At 43.5% G+C, this 15,752-nt stretch overlaps 1 protein-coding gene across 2 annotated transcripts in view; it reads right to left on the bottom strand.

Moving 5' to 3' along the window:
* Nucleotides 1-15,752, bottom strand: part of LOC139545909 (solute carrier family 23 member 2-like) — an 81,085-nt gene that overhangs the window by 21,709 nt on the left and 43,624 nt on the right. The window contains exons 2-6 of one of the 2 annotated variants that reach the window (XM_071354128.1): nt 10,347-10,475; nt 8,507-8,715; nt 5,967-6,065; nt 4,131-4,247; nt 3,374-3,531 (exon numbers count right to left, since the gene is read on the bottom strand). In XM_071354128.1, coding sequence (XP_071210229.1) covers nt 3,374-3,531; nt 4,131-4,247; nt 5,967-6,065; nt 8,507-8,715; nt 10,347-10,395 — 632 coding nt within the window. In that variant the 5' untranslated portion in view covers nt 10,396-10,475. The remainder of the gene's footprint in view (nt 1-3,373; nt 3,532-4,130; nt 4,248-5,966; nt 6,066-8,506; nt 8,716-10,346; nt 10,476-15,752) is intronic. The other variant, XM_071354129.1, reaches the window with a different exon arrangement.

Genomic DNA, 15,752 nt, shown 5'->3' with positions numbered 1-15,752 from the left:
CGGACCCAGGTCTCTGGCGTAAAAGGCAAACACCCTACTATGGGGTTAACCCACTTGGTGTGAATTTTAATGTGGCTCCTATAGCAAGGATCACTACACTGCCCCATTCAAACGGGAAACCACGTCCCCGTGTGTCGACTACTCAGCCCCCTCACACATCCGGGTCATGTGTTCCGCTGGCCTCACAGGTGTTATCGCACTTCTGACACTAGTGTAGCGAACGGTGGGGCAGGGAAGCGAACCCAGGTCGCTGGCGTGAAAGGCAAAACACCCTACGCACCTTTAAAAGGCCGCTTTGTATTTGAATGTTTACACTAAAATGAAATATCACTAACATTATTGATATAATAATAGATTAGAACGAAACGTGGGCCATTTGAGTGTCAGCGTCACTGACGTGTGTGTGTGTGGGGGGGGGGGGGGTGAAAGACCGTGACAAATGCACAGACACCAATTTACCCAGCAGCACTCATCTACCTCAGAGGGTCACATGTTGTCCGCAGGTGGGACCAGCTGTGCACACAATGACACGTAAACACACACACAAAATCACCTTTCCTAGAGTGTTTGTGATCTGACCTCACCTCACTTAGCACCATGACTCAAACACAGCCACTAGCAGTCCTCTCCTCTCTCCATCCATTCATCTTCCTCTATACATCCCTTCCCTCTCTCTCTCTCCCTCAGCCCCACCCTCCCCTTATGCTTCAGTACACATCAGCTCTCTACCTCAGTCCTCCTCTCATCCATCTCTCCTGCCCTCTACCTCATCCATCTCTCCCTCATTTCCAGCCCTCTACCACAGTGCTCATTTCTTCCCTCCCTCCACTCCCACCTTATCCATGTTGCCAGGGTGACACAGATAGCTGTGATTTGTGACACAAAGATGACGTCATTAGTGAAAAGATGGACATCATATTGACTTTGGATGAGTTGGCAAGCAGCCGGTGTGTGAGTGTGTTGTCAGCGAGACATGATGGAGCAGAGAACAGATATCTCACTAACAATTTCTCAAATTCTTCTTTGAGTTCACAGTTCTAAGGTTTACTACAGGGCACACAGAAAAACAACATCAACTGTGACTGGTGCATGATCTTACCATCTGTGTGAGTGCTATGTATAGGCTAGTCCTCTGTGTGTGAGAGAGTACTGTGCATGCTTCTCCGTGTGACCAGTCCTAATTGCAGGACTAAAGACAGGAGAATTGGCCACAGCTAAAATTACATCGACCCATTTTTCACAGTAGTCCTATGTGGCAGAATGCCTGGTTTCTCCCTGAGCGGAGTGTGTGTTGTGTGCGTGCCAGGCAAACACAGGTCCGCCATACCGCTGGTCTGTGTGTGTACGCGTGTGGGTGAGTGAGTGTGGGTGTGTGTCTGCAGTTCTTTTCAAGGCTGTACCTGACTGTTAGACAAATCACTAATGGCTAAAAAGTAAAAATACTGCTTCGTTCTCTCCTTTCAGAAAGAAATCACTCAAGGCCATGAGACTAGGAGAGTACTTTCTGTGTGTGTCCAGTGTGTGTGTGTGTGCAGTGGTTTCCCGTCAATGCTGCTGTATCTGGGCCATGAGACAGACAGGCAGACTGCACAAACACAATTACAAACAACAGACAGACTACCATGACGTGGCATGGCATCTAGCATCACATTCACGTTTGGTAGCAATAATAACCATGGCAACAAATATGAAACCTGGCTGTGGCATTTCTAAAGGATATCATATTTCTAGAGAAGGATAGAGGGAGAGACACCTACTCATTCAAGGGTTTTTCTTTATTTTGACTATTTTCTACATTGTAGAATAATAGTGAAGACATCAAAACTATGAAATAACACATATGGAATCATGTATTAACCAAAGAATGTGAAATGTCAGAACAATAGTAGAGAGAATGATTTATTTCAGCTTTTATTTCTTTCATCACATTCCCAGTGGGTCACAAGTTTACACACATTAGTATTTGGTAGCATTGCCTTTAAATTGTTTAACTTGGGACAACCGTTTCTGGTAGCCTTCCACAAGCTTCCCACAATAAGTTGGGTGAATTTTGGCCCATTCCTCCTGACAGAGCTGGTGTAACCGAGTCAGGTTTGTAGGCCTCCTTGCTCGCACAAGCTATTTCAGCTCTGCTCACAAATCTTCTATAGGATTGAGGTCAGGGCTTTGTGATGGCCACTCCAATACCTTGACTTTGTTGTCCTTAAGCCATTTTGCCACAACTTTGGAAGTATGCTTGGGGTCATTGTCCATTTGGAAGACCCATTTGCGACCAAGCTTTAACTTCCTGACTGATGTCTTGAGATGTTGCTTCAATATATCCACATAATTTTCCTTCCTCATGACGCCATCTATTTTGTGAAGTGCACCAGTCCCTCCTGCAGCAAAGCACCCCCACAACATGATGCTGCCACCCCTGTGCTTCACGATTGGGATGGTGTTCAGCTTGCAAGCCTCCCCCTTATTCCTCTAAACATAACAATGGTAATTTCTCCAAAAATTACGATCTTTGTCCTCATGTGCAGTTGCAAACTGTAGTCTGGCTTTTTTATGCCGGTTTTGGAGCAGTGGGCTCCTCCTTGCTGAGCAGCCTTTCGGGTTATGTCGATATAGAACTCGTTTTACTGTGGATATAGATACTTTTGTACCTGTTTCCTCCAGCATCTTTACAAGGTCCTTTGCGGTTTGTTCTGGGATTGATTTGCACTTTTTGCACCTAAGTACGTTCATCTCCAGGAGACAGAATGCGTCTCCTTCCTGAGCGGTATGACGCTGCGTGGCCCCATGGTGTTTATACTTGCGTACTATTGTTTGTACAGATGAATGTGGTACCTTCAGGCATTTGGAAATTTCTCCCAAAGATGAACCAGACTTGTGGAGGTCTTGTGGAGGTCTACCATTTTTTCCCCCTGAGGTTTTGGCTGATTTCTTTTGATTTTCCCATGATGTCAAGCAAAGAGGCACTGAGTTTGAAGGTAGGCCTTGAAATACATCCACAGGTACACCTCCAATTGACTCAAATTATGTCAATTAGCCTATCAGAAGCTTCTAAAGCCATGACATAATTTTCTGGAATTTTCCAAGCTGTTTAAAGGCACAGTCAACTTTGTGTGTGTGTATGTAAACTTCTGACCCACTGGAATTGTGATACAGTGAATTATACGTGAAATAATCTGTCTAAACAATTGTTGGAAAAATTACTTGTGTCATGCATAAAGTAGATGTCCTAACCGACTTGCCAAAACTATAGTTTGTGAACAAGAAATTTGTGGAGTGGTTGAAAAACAAGTTTTAATGACTCCAACCTAAGTGTATGTAAACTTCCGACTTCAACTATATGTATGTATGCATGCAGGTATGTATGTGTGTGTACCTGCAGCCCAGTGTAGTCTGTAGCAGGGTGGTAATTCCCACACAGAAGAAGATAGTTCCTATGAGCTGACTGGTAGCCCACTGGTCAAACCCTACACACATGGCTTCAGCTAGCAGGAACGGCACTGCGATGGTACCACTGAAACACGTCAAGTAGTGCTGGAGAGAGAGGTGAGAGAGGGTTAGAATGAGATCTGTGTGTCACTGTGTGTGATGGCCTTTTACAGTGTGTATGTGTTTATGTTAACAGACAGGACTGTTGTGTAAATATTGACTGAGTTAATATTGATTGAGGTTATTGAGGTCTCTGTGTGTCTGTGTGACAGTGAAGCAGAGCATCAACTTCCATAACAGTATGTTTCATAAGCATGAGTATAAAGGGGAGGGGCTTAATCTACCCACTCCTGATGTAACTATGTTACATGATACGGGTTATAGAACAGGAAAGAGGAAGTGACTTGAATAAGTGGTGAGATGGCATTTTTTTAGGCCTGGGCTTAGCTGCATTTTTATAGTCTGAATTTAAGTGGCTTCCTCTCCTTGTTCATCATCAGCACTGATAAAGGACAGGTGAAAGCAATAGGGAGAGGAACTTTATTAGGAATTAGCTTTCACATCAGTGAAGGAGAGGAGACAAGGAGGAAGCCATATTATTTAGATTACATTTATACATATTTCAGACAGTCAAACACACAACACATGCTTATCTGGTACTTGCAAAACAACAGAGATACCAGAGCTGTGGGTGTGTGTCTCACCTGTAAGCCCAGGAATATACACAGGTACCAGGGAGGTGTGTCTTCGATGGTGTAGATCATGTCCATTCTCCTGGCGTCCATACTGTCTGCACTGTCCAACGTCTCCGACATGGAACTCTACACAAACACACACGCAAAGGTGAGAAGACAGTTTTTTAGACTATAGCTGTAGGCTACTGTACACCCTCACACACCACAGGGTATACAATCTCTGGACCAAAGGGTTTTAAGACTTAAGTTTTATTTTTAGACTAAGTGTATTTAAGCCTACAGATAGTAATCTATGTGCCTAGTTAAATAAAATGTGAAATAATTTTTTTTGAGTGTGTGTTTGCCTTAGGGAGGTCAAAACCTGAAACTAACCATACCCCAAAATAGTGCACTATATAGGGCCTCCAACCTTCTCTAGCATGAGAGCTACTTTTTAAAAATGGAACATGTTTTTTTCTAGCTTTCAAATAGGCATTCTTCTCTTCTCCTGTCCCCTGCAACTATTCCCAGGAAACTTGGTGTACATAAGAAAGTTCTGTCAATACACCTGATGAAATAATGGTTAATAAACAACTCAAGAGATTTTATAGTTGAGATTCTCCCCCCAAATTCTGTTTTATAGTTTCCCAAATTATGTTCTCAGTTTTATTTTTCACTCTTAAAATTACAATTGTCTATAGAGAAACAACTGAGTCCATGTCAATGCTTAAATCACACCAGAAGACATTTTTTTTGGTCTGGTTGAAAACGAACAAATTTAGATTTTTTAATGTAATTCCCCTTTAATACAGGTAGGCCGTCATTGTAAATAAGAATTTGTTCTTAAACTGACTTGCCTAGTTTAATAAAAAGGTAAAATAATGTATTTTTTTAAGAAAAAAATGAATAATTATATATATATTTAAAAAGACCATCGCTCATCTGGCCCTTTAATTGAGCATCTAGCGATAGATCTGTACTGCTGCTGCTCATTTCATGGCAAAGTTTGCAGATAACAAATAATAGATACAGATGATATTCTTCTGCCAGGTAAGCCTATTTTGCAGTTAACATTTAATTGAGAAGGTTTTGGGGGAAATATTTCTGTCAACCCACAAGACGGTAATCACATCAAATGTCTACACACGGAGTGATAAACAAACGAGCGCACGCCACACAGACAGAGACAATGTTCCTGGAAGTTAATTGGCAGATATTGTGTTAGGATTGGGTTTTTAAGCCAATAGTTGCTAACCAGGGGTGGGATAATGAACATTTTACATTGAATAGATAGTAGCTGGGAGCTTGCTGGTGTCTGACACTTGTGAGATTTGTTTATGACCGCTTGCGGTGGAACACGTGAAAATTGCATGTACTTTCAGAATTGTTTGACGAGCTACTCATAGGTGGGCTGCGAGCTACTGGTAGCTCTCGATCGACCTGTTGGGAGACCTCCCTGGAGACAAACTACAGAACAGTCATACTGTAGTCTGATGATTTGACAGCAACATAACAGACAGAGGGGCAGGAGATGGGAGAAGAATATTCAGCAAGGAAGAGGGAAAGGCTGAACAATTCAACAAGAGAGTGTAGTCAAAGAAATACGGGAGAGATTCAGAAAGGGAGAGTGAGAAAAAAGGGAGAGATTCAAGCAGACACCTGCGAGAAATTCCTCTTGCCTCTGACTATCTTTCTCTCCCTCTCTCACACAAGGGGAAAAGTGCAGAGTCACAGTGACAGAGAGAAGAGAGGATGATCAAAAGAGCAGGGATAAACAAAGGATGTAGGGGAGGGACAGGGTGAGTGAGAGGGTATGAGAGGAGAAGGGAGAGTTAGGAGTTTAAACTATGCGTGTGTGTCTCGTACCTTCTCTCTTTCCTGGTTCTCTTTAGTGTAGATGGCCATCAGCTCAGTGTCTTCAGTGTCCTGCTCTCCAGCGGCCTGTTCCACTCCGTTCACCACCACCTACAGTACAGTACAGTACATGGATGTCAATACTTCATCCACCTACAGACAGATGCATGTCAATACTTCATCCACCTACACAGACAGATGCATGTCAATACTTTAACCACCTACTGTACATACAGACAGACACACAGATGCATGTCAATCATTGATCTGGGCTAACTAACTATGAAACATTGAGTACCAAGGACCCATATTTCATTATCCCTCTATTATTGTAACAGCATTTCTTTCAGAAATGTAACTGTATAAAGCCAATGTTGGGGAAGAGAAATTACAAACTTCCATAGTGTTATGCTGGTGCGCTGTGCCTTTGCAGTGATTTGATAACAGTGACGTTTTTTTGCACCGCAAAAACCTCACCCTAGTAAGTATTTTACAAACATTTCACACTGCATTATACAAAGTAGCACAACTTATATACACTCACGTACGCACAACAGAGAGAACATTTCAAGGAAAGCAAGGACATTGATGCTGATTGGGTAAAGTTAACAGAACTATCAGACATAACACACAAAAGACAGCCTGGGTGTTGCTTTGGGAGCCTTTGCACTTTGTCTGGAAAATTATCTCTGGGAATACTGGGCCATAAGTACATCAGTTTCTTCATTAGTTGAAGACCCGAGCCGACGAGGTGAAAAAAAAAGAAGGTCTATGTGCCCTTGAGCAGGGTACTTAACCCTCCAGGAGCACGGTACTACTATGGCTGAAATGTGTAAAAAAACATTTCACTGCACCTATCCTGTGTATGTGACTTTATTATTATATATTTTTTTACATTGGTCTATTTATCACACTGCTGCACACACACACGCTGTAGGGATGGATCCAAGGTCATGACATCACTGTGCGTGTGTGTTGTGTCCTGTTTGTTCTCCATCTGTGGCTTGGTTAGCAAATCACAGATGAAGTTCAAAGTATAGAAGGGCAGTCTCTCACACACACACACACACACACACACACACACACACACACACACACACACAGTGGCATTTGTCTAAATTTGATTTGAGGATGCGTCTTTGCATACTTTCATCCATCTTTGCATCTAGTCTGCCAGGCATGAAAAACAACAAATGACTCTTGTTCAGACTGAAATGTCATTGGCATTCAAGTGTGTGTGTGTGTGTGTGTGTGTGTGAGTACCTTTCCTGGGGACACATTCCATCCTACTGCCTATCTTTCACTAGCTGGGAAATATTACTGCTGACAGAGCAGTCATCAGATGAGAGAACTTAGAATGAACTGAAGGTCTGTCATTTGTATTAATGGACATTAGTTCCTGAAAAAAATATTTTATTGGCATACACTGGAAAGGTGCAGTGAAATGTGTTGTTCCATCTACAGATTTTTCATTTTGTAGGCTCGGGTATTCGAACAAGTGACCTTTCACTTACTGGCCCAACGCTCTTACCGCTAGGCTACCTGCTGCCCCAGACGTCACAAAACTAGTACCCTTGGGAGAGAGCTATGGCGATAGAGAGCTATGGAGAGGACAACGAGGGGGAGATTAAAGAATGAATGCAAGAGGCAAAGAAAGAAAGACAAAGAAAGGAGGAAGAGAAAGACAGAAAGGAGGGAGACTGGCTGCACAGGTAATTGAGGAAGGCCATTGTGTCCCTTTATCCACCTCTGTCCTATTCAGCCATTCAGTAACAGGAGCATGTGAATGGGATACTTATAACAAACAGGATATATAGTCGTAAATCTCTGAGTGACTTAAAACCCAGAGAGGCTTTGTGTTTGGGCTCCTCAGTACAGTATTATGTCTGTGTGTGTGTGTGGCTAGGGAAACCGTTATTGTTGATTTGTGGTGTGACCTACATGAGGGGACTGTGCACCAACCAAGAGGAAATGGCCAGAACAAAACTGGCACGACATGGAGACTAACAGTGCATGCGTGGATGTTCGTCAGTGGGTGTGTGACCCTGACAAGTGTTAAGTGATCCTAATGACAGGTCTTTGTGTATGGTGGACAAACCATGTCTTTACCATCACTCCTCTGTCAGTGTGTCAGCTTGATGACCCTTAAAGGGCCAATATGTGGTTGAAACAATAACAGTGCTCACCCCCCCTCTACTTTGGTAAGAAGCTGAGGGATGGGCCTGGACAAATGTAACCACTTTCAAATTCATAGACAGTCCTGGCATCCATGGCTCTGACTATCCATGATAACAAAATTATAGTTTTAAGCATGCTTTAAGGCCATGTCTACAAACATTTATTTTGGGTTCTGATGGGGTATGACAGTTGAACTAAGCTCATGGAGGCATTTCTAAGTTATATTCTTGAAAGATCAAATGGGTAAATATCATTCATTTATAAGTCAAAAAAATGTATGTAGTAACTGCAGATTGCCGCTTTAACTGACTAAATCCCCAGTGTAAGCAGACACACACAGATGCACGCATACAGACAGAACACACACAGCGTACCGGAATGGGGTAGAAGTCTGCACTGTGTTTGTTCTCCTCCTCATACTTTCCCCCTTCTCCTCCCTCCATCGACATAGAGGTGGTATTCTTCCCCACGCCCATTCCTCTATCTTCCTCCTCTTCCCTCGCTCTTCCCGTCTCTCGCTCTGGTAGAAACACTGCAGATTGATCCTTCAGCTCCCTTACATGGTCCAGGACTGTGTCATCCACTGAGAGAGAGAGATAAAATATGGATTATTTACTACACAACTTTCCTGAGTCTGCCCTTGATGTCATCTAGACTACAGTATTACAGTAGGTACGGTACCAGGTAGACTATGCTAGAAAATTGTCCTTTTGCCCACTGGGCCAAAAGCTCCACGGGGGTGTGTGGATGGAGAGCAGGGTTGGGCTTAAACCGGAGTTTACAGAGTTTGGTTTAAAGCGGAGTTTACAGATAGACAGCTGTCTGGTCCTGGTTCCAGAGCCCCAGACCTGAGGCATCAGTATCTGCACAGTCACCATTTCTTCACCCCAGACTGGATCATGAGCAGAGATCAGATGTGTTCCAGGACTGTGGAGAGACCCGATACTGGGATGGGCCTGGGAGACCCCGAAGGAGTTCCAAATGGCACCCTGTTCCATATACACTGCACTACTTTTGACCAGAGCTCTATGGGCCCTGCACAAACGTAGTGCACTATAAAGAGAATAAGGTGTAATTTGGGACACAGCCCCAGATGTATACACTCATACAGTATGCTGTCAGGTATCGATGAGAAACAGGGCAGAGGATGGGGGATGATGGAAGAGAAAGAGAGAGGGGGAGGGGCAGGGTGGAAAGGAGAACAGAGTCGACAGGTACAATAGGAGAGCAGAGAGAGGGAAGGATGGAGGAGGAGATTGAGGAGGGAAAGAGGGAAGAGGGTGAGAAAGGGATAAAAGCGTAAGGAAGAGGTGTGAGAGGGAGGTCAGTTTGTTGGTCTCAGGCAGTGTTGTGTTATTTCTGGTGTCATCTCAACTCCATTTTATGTAAGACAATGCCTTGGGTTCAGTCTAGCTCTGTGACTAGTCCCGGTCTCACCCCTACTCTATACTTTAACACAAGAACTTTGGCTGTGTCTATCCCTGCATGTTATCTTTCACTATCTTTCTAAACTTGTACAAGGCCTTCTGTCAGACTTAACCTTCCTCTCAACACCCTCTCCCCAGCTTTAAAAATGACAGATTAAGCCTACTCTCCAGAGAACATTTTAGTCTAGGAGTAAGCAAAGTCCAACTCCAGTCTCCTTTTCAGTTTATCACCAAAAGGCACATCTCAATAGGTGGCCCAGGAGTCCTCTGACATCACACACATTTTGTTCTCAATTGTTCCTCAACCAAGGGGGAAGGCCGATGACAGAGGGCACCATCAGACACCAACTCTTTGAATGGCCTACTCCATGAAGTTTGTACTTGTCAAAAAAAAAATATATATATATTTTGCTCAAAACATTTTTTTATACCCTTAAGTGTGTGTACATTACTGTATTTATCCTGGGGATATTGTTATTCAACAGGAAAAGGTTTATTTTTTTTCTGGAGTGAGTCTTCAATCTAGTTCTGAGAAACCAGCCCTGAGCTTCTCCCACCTTTATTATACCCCAACCCTTCTCCCATCCTCCCCTCTTCTTCCCCCATCCCTACTTTCTTCATGTGGAGTGTTGGATAATGTGTGAAGTACCTAGTTGACATCACCCCCATCCCTTCTCCCCTTTTCTAACCTCATCCCCGCACACACCCCCTGTCCCCCCCCCTCCCCTCCTGTTTTCTGCCCCCCCCCTCATCCCTGGTCAGTGTTAAATGTTGGTAAGTGAAGTACCTAGTTGACACATCCCATCGCTCCTGTCGAGCTGGGCAGCGGGGTGCATCTGTGTGGAAGGGGTGAAAAAGGGAGAGGAGGGGCAGGTGGGAGAAGCGAGATAGAAAGAGATGGAGAGAGAGGAGAGAGCTGAGGGGGGGCGGGCAGGTGAGGGGTAAGGGGGCAAGATAGTTGTTAATGTGACAGCCAACATTCATTAACCGCTCATCAGTCAGGTAATTCATGAGATTGATTGGTTTCAATCCTCTGTCCCTCCCTCTCCAGCTATAGACCTATCACACAGGCACACATTTTTGTGACATGGAAATAATATGCCCTAACAGGCTGTCCTACAGTGGCAGTCTGTCCCATAGTAAACTACAGTGGTGTATGTAGTTGTCCCATAGTTTCTCACAAATACCACTGTGGCCTAACACAGCTCTGTTTCCCCCATGTGCGTGCGTGCGCGAGCCATGGAGGTGGAGGAGAGTCTGTGTTGACAACATTCCATCCACCTGCTCCTCTGTGTGGTAGCACATCACTCCCCAACTCCAACCCTGGATGCTGAAGGGTACACGTTTCAATGTGTGTGTTGGTGGGGGGTGTGGGGGTTGTGTGAGGGAGAGTTAATTCAGTGTTCATTCATGTCAGAGAGGAAGAGGCGAAGCGAGAGCATTTACTCTGCCCAAAATCTGTCCGCGTGAGATCAGCCCTTTTGTGTGTGGAGGTCTATGGGGAGTGTAGAATTACATGAGGCTTATTTGATAAACAGAAGTTTTGTAATGTTTAGGCTGTTACAAAAGTACTGATAAGTGGATGCACGTGGCATTCCGGCAACTACTTAGTTGTGCCTGTTGTTCATACGCGTATCTGCCCTCTCATTGACTAGAATGTCTCACCTGATCCACCTGCCTTCAATCATTGAGGACATGAATTTCAATTGTTAGAGCGGTCACTCGGCTATCTTGTCGATATAATAGATCATCTTTGTTCATGTCGTCTTATAGGGGACAAAAGCACATTGTGTGAATAGTTATTTTAATGTCAGCAATAGTCACAAAAGAATGTGGTGTGCTAGTGTGTTTACGGTCAGTTATAAGACTCCTCGGTCATTGCAGTTCTAGAGAAACAGAAGTGAAATGTACAAGAATAGGAAATCAAAACTTTACAGCACCTAGAATAACCTCAACCTTCACCCAGCGGGATAGTCCTATGACTACAGTTAATAGGAAGGAAAAAGATGACAGTCCTTAAACAACCAAAAGACAACTTCTTTATAAACAAAAGTACATACCCTGAGGATTAGAATGTGTAGAGAGAGAGGGATAGACAGAAATAGAAAGACAGAGAGAGAGAGAGAGAGAGAGAAACAGACAGGAAGGAGTAAGAAACTCAAAACAGGAAGTACCGGAATCAATCTTGAAGCATGGTTTAGATCACGCGGACTGGGATATGTTCCGGGTAGCCTCTGAGAATAACATTGACGTATATACAGACACTGTGACAGAGTTAATCAGGAAGTGTATAGGGGATGTTTTTCCCACTGTGACTACTAAAACCTACCCAAACCAGAAACCGTGGATAGATGGCAGCATTCGCACAAATCTGAAAGCGCAAACAACCACATTTAACAATAGCAAGGTGACTGGGAATATGGTCGAATACAAACAGTGTAGTTAGTCCCTCCGTAAGGCAATCAAACAGGCAAAACGTCAGTACAGAGACAAAGGAGTAACAATTCAACAGCTCAGACACGAGATGTATGTGGCAGGGTCTACAGACAATCACAGATTACAACGGGAAAACCAGAAACGTTGCGGACACCGACGTCTTGTTCCCAGACAAGCTAAAACGCCTGTTTGATGATAACAGTATCACCGACACGACCCTCTCCCAAGGACTGTGGGCTCTCCTTCTCCGTGGCCGACGTGACTAAGACATTTAAGCGTGTTAACCCTCGCAAGGCTGCTGGCCCAGACGGCATCCCTAGCTGCATCCTCAGAGCATGTGCAGACCAGCTGGCTGAAGTGTTTACAGACACATTCAATCTCTCCCTATCCCAGTCTGCTGTCCCCACTTGCTTCAAGATGGCCACTATTGTTCCTGTACCCAAGAAAGCAAAGGTAACTGAACTAAATGACTATCACTCCGTAGCACTCACTTCTGTCATCATGAAGTGCTTTGAAAGGCTAGTTAAGGATAAATCACCTCTACCTTACCTGACACCTTCAATTTGCATATGGCCCCAATAGATCCACAGACAAATCGCCATCACACTGCACTATTCCATCTGGACAAGAGGAATACCTATGTAAGAATGGTGTTCATTGACTACAGCTCAGCCTTCAACATCCCTGGTTCTGAACCCCGACCTGTGCAACTGGGTACTAGACATCCTGATGGGCCGCCCCCAGGTGGTGAAGGTAGGAAACAACACCTCCACTTTTCTGATCCTCAACACCGGGGCCCCACAAGGGTGCGTGCTCAGCCCCTTCCTGTACTCCCTGGTCACCCATGACTGCACATCAACGGGGAGTGGAGAAGGTGATAAGCTTCAATTTCCTCGGTGAAAACACCACTGAATCTGAAAAGGTCCATCAACACAGACAGTGTGGTGAAGGGGCAACAGCGCCTCTTCAACCTCAGGAGGCTGAAGAAATTCGGCTTGGCTGCCAAGACACTCACAAACTTTTACAAATGCACAATTGAGAGTATCCTGTCGGACTGTATCACCGCCTGGTATGGCAACTGCACCTGCAAACACAGGGCTCTCCAGAGGGTGGTGCACACTGCCTGCCCTCCAGTACACCAACCGATGTCACAGGAAGGCCAAAAAGCTCATCAAGGACATCATCAAGGATATGCATATTCTTGGTACCATTTGAAAGGAAGTTTTGAAGTATGTGGAAATGTGAAAGGAATGTAGGAGAATATAACACATTAGATCTGGTAAAAGATAATACAAAGAAAAAAACTTTTGGGGGTATTTTTTTTGTACCATCATCTTTGAAATGCAAGAGAAAGGCCATAATGTATTATCTAAATTGCAACTGGGCTGGAATTTTGGCCACTAGATGGCTGCAGTGTATGTGCAAAGCTTTAGATTGATCCAATGAACCATTGCATTTCTGTTCAAAATGTTGTATCAAGACTGCCCAAATGTGCCTAATTTGTTTATTAATAACTTTGTTCAAACTGTGCACTCTCCTCAAACAATAGCATGGTATTATTTCACTGTAATAGCTACTGTAAATTGGACAGTGCAGTTAGATTAACAAGAATTTAAGCTTTCTGCCAATATCAGATATGTGTATGTCCTGGGAAATGTTCTTGTTACTTACAACCTCATGCTAATCGCATTAGCCTACATTAGCTCAACCGTCCCGCAGGGGACCCACCGATCCTGAAGAAGATTTAAGGCCATCAGACTGTTAAATAGCAATCAGTAGCCGGCTACCACCCGGTTACTCAACCCTGCACCTTATAGGCTGCTGCCCTATATACATAGATATAGAATCACTGGTCACTTTAATAATGTTTACATACTGCTTTACTCATCTCATATGTATATACTGTATTCTATTCTACTGTATTTTATAGTCAATGCCACTGACATTGCTCATCCTAATGTTTATATATTTCTTAATTCCATTCTTTTACTTTTAGATTTGTGTCTATTGTTGTGAATTGTTAGATACTACTGCACTGTTGGAGCCAGGAACACAAGCATTTCGCTACACCCGCAATAACATCTGCTAAATACAGTTGAAGTCAGAAGTTTACATACACTTAGGTTGGAGTCATTAAAACTCATTTTTCAAACCACTCAAAAAATGTCTTGATAAACTATAGTTTTGGCAAGTCGGGTAGGACATCTACCATTGTGCATGACACAAGTCATTTTTCCAACAATTGTTTCCAGACAGATTATTTCACTGTATCACAATTCCAGTGGGTCAGAAGTTTACATACACTAAGGTGACTGTGCCTTTAAACAGCTTGGAAAATTCCAGAAAATTATGTCAAGGCTTTAGAAGCTTCTGATAGGATAATTGACATAATTTAAGTCAATTGGAGATGTACCTGTGGATGTAATTCACGGCCTACCTTCAAACTCCGTGCCTCTTTGCTTGACATCATGGGAAAATCAAAAGAAATCAGCCAAGACCTCAGAAAAAAAATTGTAGACCTCTACAAGTCTGGTTCATCCGTGGGAGTAATTTCCAAACACCTGAAGGTACCACGATCATCTGTACAAACAATAGTATGCAAGTATAAACACCATGGGACCACGCAGCCCTCATACCGCTCAGGAAGGACATGCGTTCGGTCTCCTAGAGATGAACGTACGTTGGTGCGAAAAGTGCAAATCAATCCCAAAACAACAGCAAAGGACCGTGTGAAGATGCTATAGGAAACAGGTACAAAAGTATCTATATCCACAGTAAAACAAGTCCTATATCGACATAACCTGAAAGGCCGCTCAGCAAGGAAGAAGCCACTGCTCCAAAACCTCCATAAAAAAAAGCCAGACTACGGTTTGCAACTGCACATGGGGACAAAGATCGTACTTAATAGAACTGTTTGGCCATAATGACCATCGTTATGTTTGGAGGAAAAAGGGGGAGGCTTGCAAGCCGAAGAACACCAGCCGAAGAACACCATCCCAATCGTGAAGCACGGGGTTGGCAGCATCATGTTGTGGGGGTGCTTCGCTGCAGGAGGGACTGGTGCACTTCACAAAATAGATGGCATCATGAGGGACGAAAATTATTTGGATATATTGACGCAACATCTCAAGACATCAGTCAGGAAGTTAAAGCTTGGTCGCAAATGGGTCTTCCAAATGGACAATGACCCCAAGCATACTTCCAAAGTTGTGGCAAAATGGCTTAAGGACAACAAAGTCAAGGTATTGGAGTGGCCATCAAAGCCCTGACCTCAATCCTATAGAACATTTATGGCAGAACTGAAAAAGCGTGTGCAAGCTAGGAGGCCTACAAACCAGACTCAGTTACACCATCTCTGTCAGGAGGAATGGGACAAAATTCACCCAACTTATTGTGGGAAGCTTGTGGAAGGCTACCCGAAACATTTGACCCAAGTTAAACAATTTAAAGGCAATGCTACCAAATACTATTTGAGTGCATGTAAACTTCTGACCCACTGGGAATGTGATGAAAAAAATAAAAGCTTAAATAAATCACTCTACTTTAATTCTTACATTTCACATTCTTAAAATAAAGTGGTGATCTTAACTGACCTAAGACAGGGAATTTTTATTAGGATTAAAAGTCAGGAATTGTGAAAAACTGACTTTAAATGTATTTGGCTAAGGTGTATGTAAACTTCCGACTTCAACTGTATGTGACCAGTAATGATTTTGAAGAGACATTTGTATCGCTAACTGTAACCCTACCCAGAATA

Source organism: Salvelinus alpinus, chromosome 19 (genome assembly GCF_045679555.1).
Source record: "Salvelinus alpinus chromosome 19, SLU_Salpinus.1, whole genome shotgun sequence".
NCBI lineage: Eukaryota > Metazoa > Chordata > Actinopteri > Salmoniformes > Salmonidae > Salvelinus > Salvelinus alpinus.
This window is presented reverse-complemented; position numbering and strand designations above follow the sequence as displayed.